Source organism: Porites lutea, chromosome 6, assembly GCF_958299795.1.
Source record: "Porites lutea chromosome 6, jaPorLute2.1, whole genome shotgun sequence".
Lineage (NCBI taxonomy): Eukaryota > Metazoa > Cnidaria > Anthozoa > Scleractinia > Poritidae > Porites > Porites lutea.
In genome coordinates, this window is record NC_133206.1 from 27,351,487 (window position 1) to 27,377,083 (window position 25,597).

The window sequence follows — 25,597 nt, forward strand, 5'->3', positions numbered from 1 at the left end:
TTTTGATGCGTGCTATTACATTGCACAATTTCAAAATCACTAGAAAGAACATTTTAAAGGACGCTTTGAGGCTCATATCCCAAAGACGGGAGTTTAGTCGTCGCCTGGAAATTAACTGTTCCGTTTTTTTTTCTTTTTTGGCAAAGAATTCATGTACTGTTACGATGTGCTTTGAAAAAAAAATACTCCTCAGCTAGGTTCATTACTTAGTTTACATGCAATGTTCAACGACAGGCGAAGCAAAAAAAAAACAACACCGAACAAACTAACTATAGTGTGCGCGATAAATGACTCAAACAACTGATTCTGTTAAGTATTACAAACCCTTCTGTCAGAAACATGAAAATGGGTACGTGTCTAACTGTTACTTGATTATCATATCTTCAACTTCAACGCACTTACACTTAATGACACTTGTACTGATAGGCTAAAACAAAGTCTCAATTGCACTCTCTATTTATTTTGATTTGCGTGCTTAGGTTAGCTAATATACTCAAGCGATTATTGGTTTCAAGGTAATAAACAAGCAATGACCCCGTTCATGTATTCACGAGCATCTTGAGGTTTCATACTAATTTTGCAAAAACATATGAACGTGACTAACTCAGTGGCAAAGCTTCAATTTTCTTTCTAATGTTAGGCAATTTCAGGTTCGTTTAGCTCAACAGAGTCTAAGATACCCAACTTCGAACCCTAGCTGTTCCTCACAACAGTATATATATATGCACAACCAATACGCACAATACGACCGACTGATAAATGACTTATTTCACAGTCATTTGTCCCAGTTAGAAAAATTTGAAATGTATCCAGTACACGTGGCGCTTTGTGCTTGCATAAACTACTGCTGTTAGTATAGCTCCAAACACAAAGTACTCTTAAAGTAAAACCTAAATATAGAACTAAAATCGCCTCTAAGACGTATGAACCAAGTCATATCCACACTGTGACACGTGAGCAGGGAGCAAACCTCCCAACAGCTATGCACTATAGCACAGTTATTTGGAAAATATTTTAATTCTTAAATTCAAATGAAGAGTCTATACTATGCTCTGTATTGATTATGAAAACATATTTGCGTCATTGACCAAGCGTGAGGTTTAAGATGGACATCGGCCAAGTTCTTTCTTGCGTTTTTCTGGACCCAGACGAAGTCTGGGACATAGCGATACTGGCGCTGACGTCACCTACTGATATTAATTTGCCAACCAGAAGCGCATTGGTTCTTGTAACAAAAGATTCTTTTGTTTCTCTCGTTACAAATTTGAATAACAAAAACAATGTTTGTGAACAGTGACGTCTTCTATATTATATGGCCAAAAAGGAGCTTTTGCTTGCGGGACCAACGCGGGAAATCCCGAGCGGCCCGCTCAGCTAACCAATCAGAAAAAAAGATGGGAATAGTGACATCTTTCAAAATGGCGGCAATAATGGTACCGTCTTGAAATCTTCGAATGAAATTCAATTTTTACAAAGTTGATGAAGATAAAAGCCTTTCAATCTACCTTGATGAAATAAGTTCTGGTATTACCAATTATAATTACATACAAATTTTTTAAAGTTAGAGTTTTGGTTAACCCTAAAAATGCAATAATGAGAACGATCACCCGGAAATTTATTTTCAATGAACGCTGTTGAAAGTGGTTTACACGCTGTACTTTGTTTTCTCATTAGTGATATATTGCGACTACACGGCTTCTGGCAAGTAAGTGGATTTTACAGTTTATTAAGATTATGATCGTGTATTTTTAGTCACAGATTGAACCTTGAAAATTGACTCGTTTAAATATCTACCGTATGTTTTATAAAAATTAGTCTTCACTATTATCCGTTTAACTGAGAATTTGTAGATTTGTATCTTCTCTCTTTTAGCATTTATCAACTTTCTTTTTGTTCACCCACGTGCTCGAGAGATATTTAGGGAGTCCCCAATATAGTTCTCTAGTGACTGGTCCCCTCATCCCGGGAAAAATACTGCCTAAATCCCGCAATCCCAGGATTTCTCATTGCGTAATCCAGATCGCATACGGCAAACGCACGTTTACATGAACATCGTAGACGCTCTTTTTTTTTTTCTCGACATCCCTATCTTCAAATAAACCATGCCAAATACCTTCTAAAATCGCCCACAGTGTCTTGAAACTCGAATTTAGTAATTTTCACTTTAATACGTGGCTTATTAAGAAAAAGACAAGCCGATTATAGTTTAAAAGAGTTACCTAACACAGTGAAAAAGAACTGAACACCACGCGGCTAGAGTTAAAATCTGCATAAAGGAATTTTTCTAAAGATTTCAAGGCACTATTTACTCAAAAAAGGACTATGATTAGGATACGTTTAGAATTATAGAAGCTGTGACCATTTCTCCTCCTAAATAATTTACGGTGGGAGAAGACGTCATATGGTGGTTACTGTAAAGAAAGTCAATTACATGGCTGCTCTCTATCTCCAGGCCTCTTCGGTTTATTGAGAACTACATCCGGGACTATGTTTATCCGTTTTACGCCAATACCCACACCACAACAAGTGTGACGTCACGGCAGACTACCAAATTCAGAGAGGACGCTCGGTAAGACAAGACGCTAAGGGAGCGTATATTTGGCTGTCGCTACACTAGGCATATGTGAAGTTTTCTATGTTTATTAGGGATGTGTGAGTAGTGCAGTAGCGTTGTATATTTTAGGGGTTGGTTAAAATGTGTGAAGTTGAGGGCGTGGAGCCCCCCGAACCCACACACCCAAAAAGTTATACCCCCTTCTCCATATGAAATGAACTTTCCCTTATCCACGTTCTCTCCATGCAAATACAGTCAACTCTCGCCTTGCGGACACCTCGCTATAACGGACACCACGATAATACGGACAGCAGCTAAACCCCAGGCAAAAAAAGTACAGATGTTTGGCTGAAATAGACTCCCGCTATTACGGACTCTCGCTAATGAGGACCCTAACTCGAGGTCCCTACAGTGTCCCTTATAAAGAGATTTAACTGTATGGCCATACATATAATTCAACAAAAAATCAAATGTAAAGTGGATTGGAAAGCATGTACTGTTGCCATGGTAACCTCTTAAGACATAATGGAAAATTAGGCAATTGGTAGTTTTATCAGACTATTATCCGGGTAGCAAAATCTGAATAAACAGGAACTTAAGCGTAATGCAGAAAAGTATGCTGTAGTTAATTGCCAGCAAATTTAACATGAGAAAAGAAATAAAATATTCACCTAAATATTATAATTATCCTTCAGTGACATCATAAAAAAGTGCGTTAACGCTGGACCCGATGACGTAGTTGTGTTCACCGGAAGTGGAACCACAGGAGCTATCCACAAGTTAATTCACGCCTTACAATTAACAGGAACAGTAGTCGGCAAATCTGTAAGTATAATAAAGATAAAAAAATATATATTTCTTTCAAGAGGGAAACCTTTTTTGAAGAAAGCAATAACAGAATAGTACCCGACATTTGTAGAGAATTTCCAACGACATGGATAGGTTAATACAATGAAGTTAGACACACGTACGAACGTTAGTACGAAGCGAAAGCAGTGGTTGTGACATTTCGACTATTAATCGTCCGTGTGCAAAATTTAGAAGAACACAAAACAAGGATCACGTAAAATTCGCATGATGGTTCATTAAAGCTTTTCCCGACGGCCAAAAATCCTTGTTAAAGCTTTTTGCCGTCTACGTCGCCCTCGCAGAGCCTCCACAAGGCTGCGTCGATAACACAATCACAGAGTATGACTTTGAAGCCATTTTTCACTTTTCTTCAAAAGGTTGTCTTTGTTGGTCCATTTGAGCATCACTCGAATATCCTACCTTGGAAAGAAACTGGCACAAAGGTAATAAGTCAAAAAGGCCTTGCAGCAACGATACTGAAGTGATTCTGTGAATGATGTCATTATGTTGCTGACTTCTGAGTCTGTAGATGAAATCCTCAAGTGTGACCATTCAAATGAAAGCTACTGAAAAGTATTATCCCGTACAAGGTGGTTCTGACTTTTGAGACTGGATAAAGTCCTTAATTGTGACCAATCAAATAAACGCTACTGAGCAGTACTTTCCCGTGGTACTGTTTAATACACTGTAAAAGGTAGTTCCAACTTTTGAGTCTGTGCCTAGAAAACTAACGTGTACTAAATTTAAAGCCACTGAGCAGTTCTTCCCTTCTATGGCAGAGTTAATTATGGTGTACAAGATGGTTCTAACTTTTGAGTCTGTGGAAGAAATCTTACAACACTTTCACGTGGAACTATTTGTTATTCTGTACGTTGGTCGTTGACATTATGTTCGTATAAAGGAGCTGCTTTATATTCAGAGACAGTTTTGCAGAATGGAAATGCAATATTTTTTATTCGTAGATCGTCCGAATACAGGATAATAACGAAGGGACGGTCGATATGGAGATGTTAGAGACCAGTCTGAGGGTAATAATATTTGACATATTTTTTCCCGAAAACAATATCAGATTGTAAGTGTTTTTAATTCGTAATAGGATGTCCCCTCACAAACAATAAGGAGTTTTAGCAACGGCGAAGGCAACGAGAACGTCAAATCAACAATAGGTTTATTAAGCATCACGCGTTTTTGTACATTTCTTTGCCGTTATTGTGCGACACACGACGTGAAAATGCCTAATTACATGTTTTATGGAGGAAGTAAACAAGCGACAACGAATCTTTCTTTCTTTTTCTAAACTTGAGTGCGTTCCCTAAGAGATCAACTCTAGGGAAATTTGCCTACATTAGACGTTTTCAGCGAATTGGAATAAACGCGACAAAGCTTGAAAAAACGCTGATTCATATTTAAAGTGACGTTTTCGCTGCCGTCGCCAATGTCGGTGCTAAAACTCCCTAATGAAATTCAACAGTTTTTTTTTCCTGCAGTGCATTTCATACAGAGTTTGCATGTTTCGCCTAAAACTCATACTACTTCACTTAACTTCTGACGTCATATTTCGTAATCAGTAGTTACTGAATACATACGTTTTGAAAAATATTCTTCTGACAAGAATGCAGAATAACTTTTATGAAGGTAACCTTCAACCATAGTTATTTGCAATTTCATGACCGTTCTCTGTTTTCTGTTTTCTTGAACACAGAAATATCGTTTAGCAGAATACAACATTTACGTAGCGTTCTCAGCAGCTTCTAATGTGACAGGAATTATAACAGACACAGTGGCTGTAGCTGAACTTTGTCACAAATATGGCGCCCTGTCATTTTGGGATTACGCATCTGCTGGACCATACCTTCAAATTGATATGAATCCCACAGGGACAGGGTGAGTCAGAACGAAAAATAGTAAATAACTCTCGCATTGCTTCCTAAGTAAGCATGCGCACCGCTTTTTAAATGTACCCGCGCTTAGGTCACGTGATATGTCAAAGGTGACAAAAACAATGAATTTCTATCGAACTTCTTTTCAGATTGTCCTCGCATTTTTTTCTTTAAAAGCTTATTGGCTGCATACCTCCTCATGAGGTAAAAGATGTTAAAATGAGATGTTAAAATACACAGTAAAGGGATAAATCAGATCAGTTTCAAGAAACTGTGTTCAGCCACCTTAAACTGTACAGGTGCTAAAAGCAGTCAGCGAAGGATTCATAATAATTGGCGAACTTGACTAGAAAAAGTTATATGTTAGGCTAAAGTGTTGCTTTGTAGAACAACTTCTATTCACCATACGCATCTGTAACGACAACCTTTTTTGTTCCTTTTTATTAGCTATAAAGATGCTGTTTTCCTATCTCCTCACAAATTTGTAGGAGGACCGGGGACACCGGGTAGGTGCTTGAAGTCTACGATCTCGAGAAATTTCTGGACAAAACTTGATTTTTAAAGAGTCTCCTTGTTTTGTTGGTTAGGATTACTTATCGCCAAAAGAAGAGTGTTCAGAAATCCTGTACCGGGTGGTTGTGGCGGAGGAACAGTTCTCTTCGTAAGTTAGAGAAGATTCTTACTTTTTATCTCGATTTTGACAATTGTATGGTTTGTAGAACTCAGTCCCCAGAATAAAGTCACTGTAACAGCTATAATCTGGATAACAGTAACAGTATGAGCATCAAAGTTGGATCTACATGTTTAATCAGCCTTCAAGACGCTTCGATGATTTCATGACATTAGGTTGGCAACAAAGAGTTCTTCTATATAGCCCCTCTTGGTCCTCGAATTTTCCCTCGGCTTGACTTAGGCCCCGTCTATATGTAGAACACTTCTCCCCGGGGGTAGAAGGGTCACTCGCCCACCCGAGCTCCCCTGGTCGAGCCAACGCTTCCTACATTTCCTTACAAAACTTGGCGAACCGTTTACATAAGACACAAAAAGTTGCCTCCGCTGGGGGGGTGTCCCTCATTTCCGGGACAACGTCTCCCCACATAAACAGGGCCTTGCTTACTTCTTACTCCCCAATAGAGTTTTTCAATCCCGTAATCCCGAGGGTTATTTTTGGCACGTCACCTCCCGCGCATACTTTCAGTCCCGAAACCCTCCCTGATTTCGCTGTAAAATCGCGAATGGCGTATCACGAGCTGCAAATACGGGAAATCTCGTATCCCGGAAAACCTACTGGTGACCCTCGACACTAGTCCTGCAAACAAGGGAGGAGAGAGAAGGGTGGTGGAGGCGAGCCTATCAGAATGAAACGCAATATCTATGCGATAATTTTCCAGAGTATGAATAGTTAGCGAATTCTTTTTTAAACTTTTTGACATTTATTGCATTTGCTGATACAGGTAACACGTGACACGCATTTGTACTTGAAAGACATCGAAGAAAGGGAAGAAGGCGGAACACCGGCCATAGTGGAGTCAATACGGGCTGGTATGGTCTTCCAGCTGAAGCAGGTGAGGGTGAAGCAAATCTAATATAGTCAATACGGGCTAGTATGGACTTTAAACTAAACCAGGAGAGGGTGAAGCAAACAATATGTAAGTAAATCATTCCTCCATATCTTTTCAATCTTCTAGAAATCGATGGGTTTGTCCATTTTTTCCTCGAGGAAGTTGCAGCTTAAACTCGACCTGTTTTATCAACTTTTAGGGTTTCGATTATATGTTAATTTCTTTGGTATATATTGTTCAAGAACTGTTAATGAATTTAAAAAAAAATCATTAGTTCCATATGTTCTCTTCTTATATCTCATGCTTTCAGGCTGTTGGAACAAATGTTATTGAAGACAGGGAAGAAGAGCTTTGCAGGTTTGTAAGAACAACTAGCACTCCTTGTTCACGGAAGTTTTGTAGGAAAACAATGAATTTGCTTGGCTTAGTGGGGCCACGCGGTCACGTAAACTCATCTATCCATTTATTTATTAAATGCCAACCGTCTGTTTAAAACATTTATAAGTAAGTTTACTCTTGAACAAATTACTTTTAAAAGCAAATATTGAGAGTGAATTTATAACACAACATATTAATGACACAAGCGATAATAGGGCTCGCGTAATTAACGTGAGGTTGACACAAACTTCAAAGTCAAATTTTGAAGCGTACAAAGGTAAAGAGGTAAAGAGGTTCTTCAGACCTTGCAGGGCTATTGCGGCGGAAATTATCCTTGTTTATGTAGCAAGAAGCATCTAGGAGTATCCCCCCTCCCCCCAAACCCACCCAAGATGGGTTACTAGGCCACCCCAGTAATATATCACCGGTGCACACTCATGCACCTGAGTGACGAATAACAAAGTGGACAAAGACACAACGATATAGCAAGACGTACTGCCCGACCTACAGATCTCAAGTCCGATGTGTTAACCACTAATATATACTACCACAACTGATTTTGTAGAGCAGATTATTGTTCTCTTTTTCGCCCTTTAAGATTCATTTAAGTCAAGGCGAAGAAAACTGGAATCAAACGTGAAAGAAATAGAGATACCACTCTTCTTTGTTTGTAGAAATACGAAGTATGCGACTTAGTTACCTTAGGGACGTGCGATTAATGATTTCATTACTTTGTTTATTTGTTTGTTCGAAGGAAAGCCCTAGCCGTTTTGCAAAAGAATTCAAACATTAAAATTCTGGGGAACAAGGAAGCTCGCCGTCTGCCAATATTCTCAATGTTAATTCGTCACGAAGACAGCGGGAAGTTCCTACATCATAACTTTGTTTCCGTGCTACTAAATGATCTCTATGGTATCCAAGCGCGAGGTGGTTGTGCATGCGCTGGACCTTACGCACAGGTTAGTCAAACAAATGGAGGAACATAGCGAAGTAACTCGCAGTACATTTCACTCATAACATGCATACTTAGTGAAATTATCACAGCTTTGGAACTTGAATTGTTAAGAGTAACAAAAAATAGTAAGAATGACCATGTTCAATGTTATTTGTCAGGACCTCCTAGGAATAGACGAGATCACTGCGAGAAAGTTCGCTTGGTTTCTTGAATCTCACGAGGAGTAAGTTAAATCATTTTGTTGTTCATACAGAGAAACATTTTGAAGTGTACCCTGCCTCTCCTATTGAAGGTACAATGACCTCCCATGCACTGACTACATTGACCCCGTTCCGGAATAAAAAACCGTTCACGAGTAGTCATCCTTTAGATATTGACACATTCTTTAAGTGAGTGAAAGTAAGCAGCTAGTTTCTATAGAAAATATAGTCTTTGTACAAACCCTGTAAACAGCAAATAAAGACATTTGCCTAGCAAGTCACCCACTTCTTAACACCAAAGCTTATGTGTCAACGACGATACTCTTGGTATTTTGTCCAGATTAGATCATCAATCAAATCACCTAAATCCAACTCTCCAAGATGGCTATGACGCTACGATCGATGAAATTATAAAGCTGACTTCACATATATTTCTCTAACATGTTCCTCAGGTTTTTAAATTGCGATGTTTACTTTGTAGGGAGGATGTAGAAGTATCATGCAAAGAACCATTGGAAATAATGAAGTAAGAGATACTGGAAGATAGTCCCTTTGCAGCTTAGGGACACCTTAACCTGTCTCTTGCCAAAATTATGGGATACAACCCTAAAAATACCGAAGATTGAAAGAGCATAAAATAAAATGGGTCTGCCACCTTTCATGTTTTAAACTCCTACCCGTAAGAATAACGGCGAAAATAGTTCAAGTAGTAATTGAAAAAGTCGCTGGATTGCGCGCCTCGCGATCTAGCAATACAAACCAAATACGAACCCTTACAATTTTGCAGACGTCTCATAATTCTTAGTCTTTTTTTACCAGTCACCTCAAAATTGGCTCTCTTGCTAATTTTCTCATGCTTTTAGCATCTCTGGTTTTGTTCAGCTCAGTTGTTAATTTAACATATCTTTTTGAAGTAAGCAGGTCATGTGACTGAAAACTCCAAAGGACCCCAAAGGGCCTATTGCAAACATAAAAATACTTCTCATCAAGTTTTCCCGGAAGTAAATAACGCGTTTTTTTTATTTTCAGGCCAGGATTTGCTCGAATAAACTTGCCTTACTTTATGGATGACGACACAGCGCACTTTGTGTTAGAAGCAGCCGACATGGTTGCCACACATGGCTGGAAATTGCTACCGCAGGTCAGAAAAACATGATATACAACTAGCAATTTGATTATTTAATTAACTTTTAAAATAGATATTAATCACGAGCAGTACATTCAGTCTCAAGTTCTATTAAAAGACCTTTGCCCTTCCGTTCAATGTGGGACGACCATAAGATCTTTTCCTCAAGCGCCGCAAAAGAACGCCACATTATTGGCCAACATTAACTCCCAACATTGTTGGATGTTACATGTTGCGTGCGTTTGCACACCCTGTTACATGTTGTTGCACAAAGTTTGAAACTGGTCAAAACTTTTAGCTACCTGCAAACGGACGCTACAACTCCCAACAATGTTGCCGTCCGTTTGCACGGGGCTTCAGAGAGGTTTGCGTTAGACCTGATATACTTTTGGTTCAAAGCCTCTATCACATACAAGTGAAAGTACGCATATTTATGTAACTAGGATATTAAGAAAAATGAGACTTAAGTCATTGTAGATGTTATTGTGCCTAGATTTCCAAATATAGTTTTTCTTACTAGCCTATCCATTATTTTGTACTGTAGTACCAATTTGATCCACACACTGGAGCCTGGAAAAACCGATATTTGAACAACAAAAAGCGGGAGAAAATCTTCAGCCTTAATGACGTCATGTATGACGAAGTTGGCGGGAAGGTGAAAACCTCCGCACCTCGTGATTATAACATCAAACTTGAGGTATGTTTTTTTTACAGTATGTCTGTAAAATTTCGAGACTTAGCAGAGCCATACCTTCGAAAGTTATCGATCTCAAACCTGGTAGCAGCACTCATTCCTAGGTACTCTTTCTAGCGGTGCTGATGAATTTTCGCTTACTGGTTAATGTCAAAATTTGAAGAAAAAACAACCAAGAAAACAAATAATGGAAGCGTGTACTTCGCACATATTCCTCTTTCTTTCCACTCGGATGTCACTCCTGGTTCGGTATTCTTTTGGTGCTCTGAATTCGGTTTTCGCAGCTAGCGAGTTAATTCGAGCAACTAAAATGAAAGAAATTTATTCACACGATTCCTTTGTGGCGTGGACAGTCAGAACTGGATTCCCTTAATCCTACCTATTTTGTCTTTGTAGTGAGACGGGTAACGTCATTAATAACAAAGTGATGTAGCTTTACACTTATTTCCCCATTCAGGAAATAGCTCAGTCCGCAAGCAAAACCCTAGAAGAGGCTTTTGAATTAAATAAGGTAATACAGTGTGAGAGGATAAAATGAAATATAAATAAGCATATAAGAAATAATACTTTGTATTCTGTAACTTGCGCGTCAATCAGGAAAGCATGAATTGTGCGCATATAGGTGTTTTGTCGTAGAGGGTTTACTTGATTAGACTGGTTAGACCTTAGAATTTCGACCACGCAATCAAGAACTACATTGTGTCCCTAAAGTGGACCTCTAGACTTCATAATGGGGTACGTTACTTTGATCCCCGTATCAGCTAATGAGGAGAGTAAGTAAGGCACATTAGATAGTCATCTTAGGTACCACTGAAGTACTTTGGGTCGATCCTTATGTTCATTCATCTTCAGGAAATCAACACCCTTGACGACATGAAAGTTGAATTTTCAGACGACAAAAACCAGTTGATCTGGTTTTTACAGCCCCAAGAAGCACAGTTCTACCTAGCCGCTGAAAGCTTGAGACACAAACCCAGCGCTCCCTTAACCAGGACCAAACTTCCATTCAGGCCGCCGTCAAGCAGAAAGAGTCATTTACAGCGAAGATGGACAGATCTTCAAGAAATTCAAGGATACAAAACTGGGGGTACGTTATTTAGGGTAGTAAAAACCAGAGGCAGGAGATGGGCCCAGGGGCATTGGTTCCCTTGTACTGCACCCTTTGCCTCCTTTTGCCTGTATAGGTATCTTGCGTCATTTACTTTGCAAACTTTTTACACAAAGAAGGTTTCTTTAAAGGCCAAGTAATTAATGTCAGTGCCTCACATTAACGTTGAATCATATCTTTGATTATGAGTTTCGGACGTGAAGCAAGAGTTACCGTCACACAACCCATTCACACACTTAAGGAAAGTTGTGACTCAATTCCCTTGTTAGAGCGTGGTAGCTCTGTGGTATCTCGACATAGTGCATGAAAGGGAGAACCAAGACATGTTGTTCGGAATAAAGTTGTGTTGGTGAACATCTGCTGTTTTGTCTTTGATCCGACATCTTATAACATGGCACCAGGAGCGTAAAGAGCCACGAAACTGTTGCTTCAAGTCCCTAGGACTGCTGTGGGACGTGTTTGGAGTCTTAACGTGGAGAAATTGGGGAAATCTGATCCGAAAATACTGATTGGACATCTCCGCGCCAAAACTACAATCGAATGGATCGTGGTAAAATCTGTTTGATTCTCAGAATTTTCTTTGTGTTTTCGGGACTCTCTAGACGAGAAAATCTGATAATTTGTCTGCTGCTTTTGTGGAAAAACATGTCGGACGAAGGTGCCGAGGCTGCCCCAGCTCAAAACACTGGATTTTTTACTGGAAACATAATGAACTTTGAAAGACCGAAGTTCAACCGTCGCCTAGAGAATCGCCTGGTTGCAATAAGAGCCTTTGAGAAAAAAAGTGGTTACATCTTCAAAGGAAGCCTTGTTAACATCTCAAACGAAAGGAAATGCATACTGGTACAAGACTGGCTCGGACCTGAAGGCAAAAGATTTACGATAGTTAAGATTGGTTCGAAGGTGAGGATATAAACGACTATGATCTGATATGGACTAAAATGGAGAGAGCGGTAAGTCCGGAATGTAACGAGATCCTTGTCTCTAAGAAATTCAAGGAACGAATGCAAAAACCTGGAGAGAGAATCACTGTTTTTATCACAGATTTGATGCTGTTAGTGAAAGAGTGTAATTATGCAGACGAAGTTAGACAAGTGAGAGATCAATTTGTTTATGCAGTATCTGATGAAGAATTAAAGAAAAGATTACTAGAAAAAGGAAGTACTCTCACACGAGTTGAAGCTACTGCGATTGGCAAAGCCTATGAAAGCACTAAACTTGAAGTTCAGGAATGTAGTGCAAAACAACCTGCAAAGGAGAGTGTTAACGCCGTGTCTAAAGATAAACTAAGGAAAGTTCTCATGTGTAATTACTGTGTCAACAAGAAAGGAGCTCATAGCTTCTCAGACAAAAAACTCTGTCCTGTCTGGGGAGCAGTATGCAGAAATTGCAAGATCAAAAATCACTACCAAGATTCAAAGGAGTGTAAGCGGTTAGAAAGAGAGAGACAAGGAAAACGGTCAGATCCAAAACATTCGAAATCGTCGAAAAAACCGTTTGTCATGAAAGTAGTAGAAGAAGAAGATGGCGAACACTACTATGAAGTTCTGGACAAAATATATGTACTCAATCAGATCGGTGACCAGAAAAAAAGCCAGTGCAAACCTGTTCCTTTCAAAGAAAGGAATTCGTGTGAAGTTTCAGATAGACTCTGGTTCTACATGTAGTATTCTCCCCGTGAATGTATACAAGGATATAAGTGGAGATAATGATTTAAAGGATCTCAACACTGAATTCAAGCCTGTTCTGTTTCTGTATGATGAAGAAACAAAAATACAGACACTGGGAACCAGAAAAGTCTTTGTATTTAATCCCGCTACCGAGGAAGAAGTGATTATCCAGTTAAGAATTGTTGACAGAGCCGTGACATCCCCCAATGGTCTTCAAGATTCAGAAATTTTAAAACTCGTTGAACTTTTACGGGAGAAACATTGCCGTTGTAGGACCAGCTAAGCCAAGTGTCCCTCCAACAGCCACTGAGGGGTCGAAAACAACTATCGATAGAAACCATTTTGACTAACTACCCTAAGATATTTGATGACAGTGTGGGGAAGGTTGAGAGCACATTGCATCTTTACACAAAGGATGATGTTACACCACACAAAAAAGGTTAAGGAGAAATCCCTCTGTATGTTAAGAACAACCTCATTGCGGAAGTGCAAGACCTCCAACAAAAGATATACTGGAGAAAGTGACTGAGCCCAATGAATGGGTGAGTGCTCCTGCAATTGTAAACAAGCCGTCCGCTAAGAATGGAATAAGGCTATGCATAGATAGCAGACCACTGAACACAGCACTCAAGCGCTGTGAGTACCCAGTTCCAACTGTTGATCATCTGCACACAGAAATTAGCGATGCTAAAGTATTTTCCTTAGCTGATATCAAGTCTGCCTTTTGGCACATCCCATTAGATAAAGAAAGCTCCCTGTTGACGACGTTTAATACCCCTCTTGGAAGGACTAAATGGAACAGAATGCCTTTCGGCATTAGTGTAGCTCCTGAAGAATTTCAAAGAAGAATCGACGAGAACTTAGAAGATGACGGTGTTAAAGCAATCGCTGATGACATCCTAGCCTGATCTGGGATGATGGTGAAACCATTGAAGAGGCGACAGCCAATCATGAAGAACGCCCGTTAACTTTGCTAGAACGATGCAAACATAAGAATATTAAACTTCGCAAAGAGAAGTTCCACCTGCGGAAGACTGAATTGTTCTTCATGGGTGTGGTTCTGACAGACAAAGCTGTTAAGAAGAAACAAGATTGTATTCAATCAAAGCCTGCCACAACAAACAAAGATGAAGTAAGACGATTACTTGGTGTAGAAACTTACCTCTCACGATTTTCTGAGGACTTGTCAACCAAGTCAGAACCGCTACGAACATTGCTCAAAAAAGAAACTGCGTTTATCTGGGAAGCAAATGAACAGAAAGCTTTTGAAGAAATAAAGACCCTCATCTCAAACGCACCATTATTGAAGTGCTTCAACCCAGTTGTTGCGAAGACAACAAACGATATCTCGTCGGTTAAATAAACTCACGGTTTTAATTTTACGGCTCCTAAAACTTACATGTTCTGATAACAACTCATGACAACAACAAAAACCCGACCGCGTGTGAATTACAAAATCAGAGTAACTGTCAATCAAAAAAATGAAATCTGATCACTAAAAACTCACGCGTGCGATTGCGTGACGCGAGACTCGAAATGTCTTTTGTCCATTTCCCCCTCCCCACACTGGGAGGTAAGGATCAGTGTGATTGTTCGATAAAAGATTGAAACAGAAAACTATAACAACGAGAAATGTTCAGTGTTCTAACTTTCGTGCAAGGGCACCAGTTTATGAATTGGTCTAACGATGGTGCTTGCGCCACATTGGATCTTAGCGACTCTGATGTGGCCATCCCTTCCTGTATAAGTTTCGAGGATGCGTCCTAGAGGCCATCGTCCTCTTGGCAGTTTAGAATCCAGGACGAGAACAACATCATCCACCTTCAGATCCTTGACCACTTCGGTCCACTTTGGCCTTCTGCTTAACAAAGGAAGGTACTCTTGTAGCCACCTCCTCCAGACTTGGGAAATTATCTCCTGGACCTTTCGCCAACGTTTTCGTGGACTGAACTCGGTGGTATCAACGGTTTCAGGTGCGAATTGACCGCCCAACTGTCCGTGTAAGAAGTGGTTTGGAGTCAGCGGTACAATGTCCTGGGGGTTGGCTGACTGGTAGGTGAGCGGTCGTGCATTGAGCAGTCCTTCCACTCCAGTCACTGCGGTAATTAACTCTTCATCAGTTACGTCACTCGTTCCGATTACTCCGTAAATAGCTTTCTTGGCCGACTTTATCATGGCCTCGTGAATGCCACCAAAGTGTGGTGCCCCGGGGGGGTTGAATCTCCATGTTACACCTCGATTGGCTGTGCTTTGCTGAATCTTGTCCTGGTCCAGCTTACTGATCAGTTCTTTTAGTTCGTTGACGGCTCCAACAAAATTGGTCCCACAGTCGCTTATCATTTCCTTTGGCGCTCCCCGTCTGCTTGTAAAGCGTGTAAAGGCATTCAGAAAACTGTCGGTGTCCAAACCAAAAGCCACCTCCAAATGGACCGCACGGGTTGACAGACAAGTAAACAAACACAGCCACCTCTTCTGTCGGCACACACCTCGTCCTTGTACGGTTGTAAAGGGGCCAGCATAGTCAACGGCTGTTTGGTCAAAGGGACGGAAGGTAAAGCGAAGACGGATCCCTGGAATCGGTGCCATGATCTGTGTAGCGGTCTTGCTCTGCATTCGTTTGCACATGTTGCACTCTCGCTCCCACTCTCGGATCTCTTCCCGGGCTGCAATGATCCAAAACTTCTGGTTGATTTGGGACAAGACAAAGTTGGTTCCTGCTGTATGGTTAGCCTGTTCATGATAATGCTTGACAATGAGCTTCGTGACACAATGTCCTCGAGGCAGTATCATTGGAAATCGCACATCGTAAGGCAGGTACTCTGCGAACTGGAGTCTTCCATTTGAACGGATACAGCCTTCTTCATCTAACACAGGATTCAACTTCATTAGTCGGCTCTTGGTCAGTATTGGTCTCCCGGTCACTAGAGCTTTGTATTCGTCAGGGAATGCTTCGCGCTGACAGGATTGCACCACCTCTGCCTCAGCTTCTCTTATTTCACACGGTGACAATGCTTTGCTGGTCTGTCGCGGACCCCTCTTCGACATGTTGTGGAGCGCCCTCCTTACTCTAGCATGTAGGTTCACCAGTCGGCTCCAACTTGAGAAGCGTTTCGGGTTCAATCTCCAGACTGGAACACTGCCACCCTGACTTGGCTTGTCCCTCTGAGCTTGGTTTTCTTGCACTGTCACGAGGGTGGTAGAACCCTGTTGCTGTTTTGTTGTCGACTTCATTTCGGGCATCACTTTCGGGCTTTCGGCTAACTCCATCTTAGGCCACTCACTTTTCTCCTTCATCAGCCATTCCGGGCCATTCCACCATAGTTCGGATTTAGCAAGCTCAGCTGGGCTCGTTCCTCGGGAACACAGGTCTGCAGGATTTTTGTCGGTGGAGACATGTTGCCACTGTACCGGTTCAGTACTAATCTGTATCTCCCCAATACGGTTTGCCACAAAGGGTCGAAAGTCTCGGCCTCTTCCACGAATCCACCATAGCACGTCTGTACTGTCGGAAAATAACGACGCTGCTTTCACGGGTAGTTCCAGGACTCTGGACACGGACTGGGTTAACCTTAAACCCACTATGGCTCCCATTAATTCCAGCCTTGGCACGGTCATGGGGGTAAGCGGGGCAACCTTACTCTTAGAAGCTATCAGCTGTGCGGACACGGTACCATCTTCATACTCGCAGCGTAAGTAGGTGGCAGCTCCATAGGCCTGTGTTGAGGCATCAACAAAGGTCACCACCTCCTTCGACTTGACTGGTTGCTGGTTTTGCAGACACCGTGGAATCTTGACCTTTTCTAGGCATGACAGCTGTGAGAACCAGACCTGAAGACGATTAGCCACTTCGTCCTGAACCTCCTCATCCCAGTCATAGCCACGATTCCACAGTTCTTGGAGCATAATCTTCGCTTGTACGACGAAAGGGCTTATCAGGCCAAGCGGGTCAAAAACAGTTGCAATTTTCTTCAAAACACTCCTCTTAGTAATTGGGTAGCCCTCGGTCACGGGTGTTGCAGGCACGGCCAATAAATCATCGGTGCTGTTCCACTGTAAGCCAAGCGTTGTCGTTACTGTATCCTTACTGTCTTTTATGTCCACTTCTGTGGCTCGGTCCTCCTCGGGTATGGCTGCCATCACCGTTGCTGAATTCGACACCCATTTTCGGGCGTGCATGCCTGCTTTTGCCCACAATGCATTAAGCTGGTGATACAGGTCGACTCCTTTCTCGTCCTCCTCAACACTGTCTAACGAATCATCCATGTAGGTGGACTGAAGGACAGTTTCTGCAGCTAATGGGAACTCGGTTTGGTGCCGCCTGGCATTCTCCTGGGCGATGAATTGGGCTTCGAAGGGAGCTGAGTTCTTCCCGAAAACAACTCTAGAGAATTCATACACATCTGGGTTGCGGCCTGTTTCTCCGTCTCGCCACAGGATTCGAAACAACGGTCGGTCTTCAGACTCAATTTCTATTTGGAGGTACATCTCTTGAATGTCACAGACAAGGGCAACCGGGTTACGGCGGAAGCGGATCAGAACATCAAAGAGTTCTCTCTGAAGTTTCGGCCCAGCATGAATGACATCATTAAGAGCGATTCCTTTGTATTTGGCGGAACAGTCAAAGACTATCCTTACTTTGGTTGTAGACTTGCTCATCCTAACAATCGGAAAGTGTGGTAGGTACCAAACTTCAGGGGGCGGTGCTTCATTTTCTGGGACTTTACGCAGGTACCCCTTCTCCACATAAGTCTCGATGGTCTTCTTATACTCTCTCTCAACAAATTCTCTCTTTTTTAGGTTTTTCTCTGTGCTGAGAAGACGGGATTCTGCCATCTGACGATTATCGGGAAGTTGAGGCCTCTGTCCTTTCCACGGCACAGCAACACTGTATCTCTCACCGTTGTAGCAGACTGAGCTGCTAACCCTTTCTAAGGCCAATCTCTCTTCTGCAGTACACACGACTCGGTCATTTAGCTCAGTTCCATAACTCTCGATCTCCCAAAACCTCCTAAGCGTTCCATCTAAATCACAACAACCACCTGCTACACTAACCGGCCCTACATCCCTTGTAAACAGTGTTCGAATTGTATGCGTTCTTGTTCCAGTCTCCGCTCTACCATCTGGAGGTCCGATACAAGTCCACCCAAGCGGACCCAAGCGCGCCACCGGTTCACCCACCTTTCCACGTACATCAGCAAACGAGTAATGCAAGTCAGCATTATCAACACCGATCAACAAATCTACCAAGCCGTCTTTTGCTGGTGACGCGAAGTCGCACTGTGCAAGGTGAGGCCACTTGCCTTTATTCGCATTCCAATTCTCCACTTGGTAATTTCCAGTGACATTGCGGGGACAGGTCTTAACTTCAATTTCCTTTGTAAACTGACCATTAACACTTTCGATCTCTACTTTTAACGGCATAGTCTGAAACGTCTCTACAGAATTGTTCAATACATGAACTTTCACGGTTTGATAAGACTCCTTTAGTCCAAGGGCTCCGGCCACTTCTTCGTTCAAGAATGTCTCGTTTGAGGCATCATCTAGGATTGCATTCACTTTAAGCTTTTTTCCTTGTGCCTTCACCCACACGGGAACGGTACGCAGTGAGTAGGCTTCTTTTGGGCTTCTCGGGTTGTGAGTAGTCATCGCTCGCGAGGCACGACTGTCCTCACCCTCGGGTGATAAAACGGGGCCGACTGCCCCCTCCCATGGAGTAAATGACGGGTAGCTGTTAGAGCTGATCATTGGTTGAGCAGTCCCCATGGGTGGGTTCGTGGCAGGCGGATTCTCATGCAAGAGACGGTGGTGATTTCCCCGGCAACCGTTGATTTGGCAGGTTTGTGACTTCGTACAGAACTTTCCCTGGTGATCATCACCTAAACACCGGAAACACAATCGTTTTTCTTTAGCCAGTGTCCATTTGTCATCGTAACTTTTCTGTTGGAAAACCAAGCAGGCCCATACTCCATGATTCGGGGAACCACAGCACGGACACGGCGGTTTTCGGGTAGGCTGGCCTGAGCCTGGTGGTCTCCTGGCGAAATCTGATCTGACGTGAAAATTTCTGGGCCTGTTTCGATTGTTTGGATTTCGATTTGAATGTTGCCATCCATCAGATTTCTCTGTAACCGATAAGCCATGCGCCATCTCCTTAGCTTCAACGCGGATGTGTACTTCTTCCTTAAGCCAATCCCTCAAACTTACAACAGATCGCTCCCGGCTCTGTTTCTGTAGCCAACGGCTGTACCCTTGTACTTGAACTTCCGCGAGCTTTTTCACTAACAGGCTATGAAGTGTTCCTTCTCCAAGCTCTCCATCGCGCCCCTCGGCCCTAAGCTTAACCACAGTAATACGTATTAAATCTGCAAACTTTTCAAATCCTTGAATGTCGTTGTTTCCCATTTTGGGCATTTTTTCCAGCTGGTCCATGTAGGCCTGCAGTTGCCGCCGCTGACCGCCGAACTTGGCTATCAAGATTTCCTTTGCCTCTTCATATTCTGGTTCTGACACCCCAAGCCCTCGAATCGCTTCCAGCGCGCTGCCGGACAAGCTCTGCCTCAATCTCGCCATTTTTAGGTTGACTGATTCTTTGGACTGGTCCACCAGACTTTCAAACAAGCCCCAAAACTCCTCAAATTTCGTCTTGTCTCCACCATACGTCGGTACTTTCAATGGCTTCAGGCGATGATTCGCGGAATGACTGATTTGCGGGCTTTCAGGAACGTTTATTTCTCCTTGACTGCTGTGCGAATTTTGGGAAGGCGTTGGAGGCAAAACTGGGTTGAGCGAACCCTGCAAAACGATCGGCGGACTTGAATGAGCGACAAATTCACTGTGCGAAGCAGTCGCGACAGAAATTTGAGCGTGTGATTTCACGGCCTCGTGTGCCTTTTCAATTGCGGCTTGAATTTCCGATTCCAGCGTTTTTCCTTCTTCCATAGACGCCTGTTTATTTGCTTCCTCTCCATTTTTCAAATAAACAACACACAGTTCATCCAGTATTTCCAGTGTGCTTTCCAGAAGCGACCAAAGTTGCTCAATATCTTTCTCAATAGCGCCTACGTCCTTCGGCGAATCCTTCGGCGTGATGCAAAGCTTCTCCATGTGATGGCGAATTTTTGTCATCTCGGTTTTTCGTAGTCTCTTTTGTTTTTTCAGATCCAATAACACTTTCTCTCTTTCCAGTTTCTCTTCATCGTCCTTGTTTTCGGTCTGTTCGGTTCCCGGACCATTTTCACCGCCAGTTTCTTCTGCATCGGCATTCATCTTGAGCGGCGAAATCACAAATCAAAAATTCAAGCTTACCACAGTGCTTGCGTACGGTGAATGAATCTCCCGGTAACTCTTCAAAACGGTCTCTCGGTTTCTCCCGTCGTGGTCGCCAAAAAATGTTGCGAAGACAACAAACGATATCTCGTCGGTTAAATAAACTCACGGTTTTAATTTTACGGCTCCTAAAACTTACATGTTCTGATAACAACTCATGACAACAACAAAAACCCGACCGCGTGTGAATTACAAAATCAGAGTAACTGTCAATCAAAAAAATGAAATCTGATCACTAAAAACTCACGCGTGCGATTGCGTGACGCGAGACTCGAAATGTCTTTTGTCCACCAGTCGAGACAGTAGAAATACAAGTTGACGCATCACCAAGTGGATTAGGACCATGCCTCATGCAAGGTAATCAGCATATACAGTATGCTTCGAGAGCATTAACTGAAACTGAAAACGCTATAGTCGAGTTGAGAAAGAGATGCTTAGTAATGTTTATGGTCTCACTAGATTCCACACCTACACTTATGGTCGAAAAGTGACAATTTACAATGACCACAAACCGCTGGCTGCTGTATTGAAGAAACCTATTGCAGATAGTTCTGTGAGACTCCAACGAATGCTCTGCAGAATCATGAACTTCTAATTTAAGTTTGTGAAAGGCAAAGATCTTATTGCTGACGCACTTAGCAGATCCCAAACAACAAGCCAGAACCGAAGCACGTTTGAACATGGGATTGAAACAACTCGAGTGGTCCATGAAGATCAAAGCGCTGAAATTGCAGAAGCAACAGCCGATGACACCGAATTACAGTCAGTAGTTCACCACATCTCTAAAGGCTGGACAAACAACAAAAGAAACGTACCTGTTGCAATTCTATCCTACTGGAGCATCAAGGACGAACTGTCGGTCAGTGGTAGAATTGTTTACAAGAACGATCGCATCGTAGTTCCGGTGGCCCTGAGGAAGACACTCGTGAAACTACATCAAGCGCAGCATATGTGTACAGAATCAACCCTTAGACGCGCCAGAACATCCTTATGGTGGCCAAGCATGAACAACCAACTAAAGAAGTTTCTTGCCACATGTGAAGTCTGCAACGCTTTCTAGACCAAAAAAACTCTGATAGTCATGAAATTCCTAACAGACCGTGGTCCAAAGTCGGTTCTGATAATTTCGAGTGGCGGAGAGTACACTATCTAGTATTGGTTGACTATTACAGTAACTGAATTGAATTTGACCTGATGAGAAACCAAAGTGCTGTTGAGATCATCAATTTGATGCAAAAACAGTGGAACGAATTACGACTCCGTTGAATTCTCACAGCTCTGTAAACAAAACAACATCGAACAGACCAAATATTCACCTCATCACCACCAGAGCAATGGGAAATTTGAATCTGCTGTGAAGATTGTAAAGACATCGTTGAAGAAGACAGAGAAAACTGCATTAAATCCGTATGAAGTGTTGCTTGACCGGCATAACACACCCACCATTGATATGACAACATCTCTGGCACAAAGATTCCTAAACCTCTGAACAAGACCGGAAATACCCATCAGAGGAACTTTACTTACACCGGAAATTGCAGAGAAAGTGTTAGAAGAGAAAACCTGGGAAACCAAGAAACCTCAAGTTTATTATAACAAATCTGTCAGAGATCTGAATGAGCTAAAGCCTGGTGACACTGTTCGAGTAAAGCCAGAGACTTTAGTCAAACGACAAGAGTGGAAGAAAGTGACTGTAACACAGAGTCATGGATACAGATCATACGACGTAAACGTAGGAGGAAAAGTACCAGGAGAAACCTTGTACACCGAAAGCCAGACAAGCAGGTCAAAATAACGGAACCATCCCTGAAGTCTGAAGAACAGAAGCCCTAGGACCAAGTCAGCACCTCCTACCCACCGGAGCATGCACGTGAAGCCACAAAATAGACCGCAAAGACTTGGAAACTGAATGCACCAATATAGAACTGATTAATGTAAAACGAACACGTTCAGGACGCTTACATATAGATAAAACACTGCAGAGATATAGTTATAACTGAACGTCAAATAGACATTTTATTGGGGAAGAAAGTGTTAGAGGGTAGTATCCCTGTGGTATCTCGACGTAGTGCACGATGGGAAAGGGAGAAGGAAGACATGTTGTTTGGAATAAAGTTCCGACACCTTATAACAGCCCTCTTCCCCTTCAGTCGCGTTCTTAATTGTCTATGCTCTTTCTCTATTGCGTTTTATTTTTAATGTTTGTTTAAACCAAGCCCAATAATAATTATAATAATAATAACAATAATAATCATAATCATAATCATAATATACAAAAATCGTTATTAACATATGACTGCTTTCTTCAAGCCTTAAGAAAAGACAAACAAACAAACAAACAACAACAAAAACAGTAAATTATTCTTTCGCCAAATGTTACTTCTGATAAATCAACTTTACAGAGTGGGTTGGTGTGGGAATCGTTACTTAGAGTGCTAAGCAGGGAGATTTTCATTCATTGACCTCCAAAAAAACCGCCAACTGTACAGATGATGTTATCTTTTCTCAAAGTAGTGCTCAATTGAAGGCAACACGTTTGTGGTTAAATACGACAACCGTGTCCATCGTGCCTACGGCAAACATATATTCAACTTATTATGTTTATTCAGCCATTTTTTTTTCTTTCGCAGGCAATAATAAGATAACTGACCTGAACGATAACGAGTTTCCGCGAAAACCACGAGAAGCATGGACACCAAAGTTACAAAGGAAATCCTTACCTGTTGGGGTCGATAGAATGGGCAAGAAACGAAAACCAAAATGCATTATTCAGTAGAATCTTTACATCTGAAATGCAAGAACTAAGTAAGGCAGGATGCCACGCAAATCATTAAGGCACATCACTGTGAATCCATAGATGAAGACCTTGTTTATGAGTCAAAAGCCCAAGAACAAAAACTACGGACCGTTTTGCTTTTGCACATAACGAAAAGTATATGTAAAAAAACAACTTTTATGACCTTTCCATTTACAACATACGTTTTCGGCCGATTGTTTTTAGAGAAAGAAAAAAGCGAATTTCGAAAGGAGGTGTTAAAGTTTGCTTGGCTACTGATTTGGAAAACCTCGAGAACAACATTGCTCACTTTCCACTTCATGATAGATGAAATCCCACGAAATGGAACGAAAAATGCCTCAGATGTTTAATAAGGTCAACTGTTTGCACGCCATTAAAAACCCTCAATACGATCACTAACGATCTTTAAAATTAGATCCAGATTGTACGCGCACTAATTGCGACTATGCGACTATCAAGTCGACTTGAACAATACATTTACATCGTAAAGTGGACGAAACCACCCACTCTAAAGCAGCAAAACACTTATTTTGTGTACATAGACATTTCCATCGCATGATAACGCTATACTAAATGAAATAATCACAATATATACGAACTCAGTGAACTTGTGAGTGATAAAATTTCAACGCGGGTTTTTACATCTTACACCAACAAAGACGGATGTATTGTCCAACATGTTTGGAAAATAAAAGAGGGTTATTTTATATCTGTATCTTTTTCTGTGTGTATTGCTGCTTTATCGATCGTCTGGAGTCACGCGTGCAGGGTCGATGATCCAATCGACAAGAATATCGAAATAATTCAGCTACTAGTACGAAAGTGTGGTCTCTCGCGTCGAAACCCGACGTAGTATCTTCCACGCGTTATTTCGGTGACAAAAGACGAGTCTCACAGCCACGTGCGGATCTGGATTTGCGACGCCGTTGTACTTGTAACCCAAGGTGATGATATCGAAGATGTTTGTGATGGAGAAAAAACGCATTAACCACCAGGTCTTCAACACTTTCCGTCAAGAACCCTCAATTTTACTGTATCCGCCTTGTTTTGCAAACGCAATGGCAAACCAAAACATAGACATGTACCGACTCCTCATTATTCCGAAAATCTTATGCGTTTTGGGTCAAGTGGTTCGCGCGAGTTTGTCTCCCAAACGCATTGACCGAGGAGACCTGGGACAAACCTTAATAGGGACTTGACAACATTCGGCGAGGAATTCTGTAAATACGCAGTAGCCGATTTACGTCATGTTCGTTGTATGGTTTCAATGGGTTTACAAATGTCGCCGGGAATACCAAGCAATCCAGCATTTCATGCCTCAAGTAAACATACATCGACATTAAATGAATGGCAAGTTTCAAAGGAAAAAGTCGTGCAGTGGTGGTGTGGTGATGGAGTGAAAAAAAAGGTTTCATCGACTGCCTGAATTAATGGAGTCAAATTACAACTGTAAAGATCCAAACGCCAAGGTTTCGAGCGCGCGGCCTTCACCAAAGCGAAACAAGGGAACACACAATAAGAATTCTTTTCTGAGTAAAATATACCCGTAACTAACGGTTTGAGTATAAATTAGAACCATAATGCAGGCACGTTTACCTTAAGGTGGCTGAACACAATTTTGCGTGCGGTGAGCGGTAACTCGCGTGACGGCTCGTGTTTTAAATTAGGCTGATTCAGCAACACCAGGGGAACGTCAGTTGACGACGGCGCGCGAAAATCAAACTGCTGGCTTGACCTACGGCAGAGCAGCAAATTGAGCTCAGAAAGTCGCGTCGCGCGCTTTCCCGTCGTTCCCGTTTTGTTGCTAAATCAGCCTATTAGAAAAACAAACATGGCGGCGAAAACGTAGTGGTAAACAGAAGACGATTTCTCAAAATTAAATTATGTATATATTTGGCAAATTTTTTTTACTTTTATCGTATTTTAAATAATGAGAACGTTAAAATGGAAGTTGAATAGCACTTGTTAATACACGTGCATGCTAGTGTTTAAAGGAGTAGATACTTGGCCACAGTGCTGACCAAACCAGATGAAAGGGAGGAAAACGAACTGGTGTCATGGCTGTTACTTTCAACACACAACTTTTCATTACGCTACCTTTATTATTTTACCTTGAGAATGAAAGCTACATTACCTCTACAAATTCGATTACAAATTTACAATTTCATGAAATTCCAATATATTACTTCGATCATTTTATATTAAAGAAAGTTCTATTTCTTTTATTATGTTTTTTTGTTGAAGGATACTTATTTTTATCGATCGACCTCCGATCTATAAAAGAGGCCATGAATGTTTTGCCACTTACATTCTCGTGAAGAGAAAAAAGGAACCATGAACATTTTAGTTCCATTAAATGTGGATGAAATAAGAAAAACATCAAAAATTTTTCCACAAAGGTTGGTTTATACCTAATGAGGTTTTGCAGCGCATATTTTTTACTTGGCCTGCCAAAACTGTCTTCGTTCCCAAAAAATGGCTTTCCACCTATCAAGTGA

At 41.7% G+C, this 25,597-nt stretch overlaps 1 protein-coding gene across 1 annotated transcript in view; it reads left to right on the forward strand.

Annotated features, from left to right (window-relative positions):
* The window catches only part of LOC140942275 (probable cysteine desulfurase), a 29,294-nt gene extending 5,292 nt beyond the window's left edge, over positions 1-24,002 (forward strand). The window contains exons 3-20 of the mRNA XM_073391235.1: positions 1,675-1,705; positions 2,453-2,569; positions 3,250-3,379; positions 3,781-3,846; positions 4,366-4,431; positions 5,106-5,287; positions 5,731-5,789; positions 5,871-5,944; positions 6,738-6,848; positions 7,156-7,202; positions 7,978-8,182; positions 8,337-8,401; positions 8,860-8,904; positions 9,408-9,519; positions 10,049-10,201; positions 10,656-10,709; positions 11,051-11,285; positions 22,933-24,002. Coding sequence (XP_073247336.1) covers positions 1,675-1,705; positions 2,453-2,569; positions 3,250-3,379; positions 3,781-3,846; positions 4,366-4,431; positions 5,106-5,287; positions 5,731-5,789; positions 5,871-5,944; positions 6,738-6,848; positions 7,156-7,202; positions 7,978-8,182; positions 8,337-8,401; positions 8,860-8,904; positions 9,408-9,519; positions 10,049-10,201; positions 10,656-10,709; positions 11,051-11,285; positions 22,933-23,078 — 1,898 coding nt within the window. The 3' untranslated portion in view covers positions 23,079-24,002. The remainder of the gene's footprint in view (positions 1-1,674; positions 1,706-2,452; positions 2,570-3,249; positions 3,380-3,780; positions 3,847-4,365; positions 4,432-5,105; positions 5,288-5,730; positions 5,790-5,870; positions 5,945-6,737; positions 6,849-7,155; positions 7,203-7,977; positions 8,183-8,336; positions 8,402-8,859; positions 8,905-9,407; positions 9,520-10,048; positions 10,202-10,655; positions 10,710-11,050; positions 11,286-22,932) is intronic.
* The last annotated feature ends 1,595 nt before the right edge of the window (positions 24,003-25,597 follow it).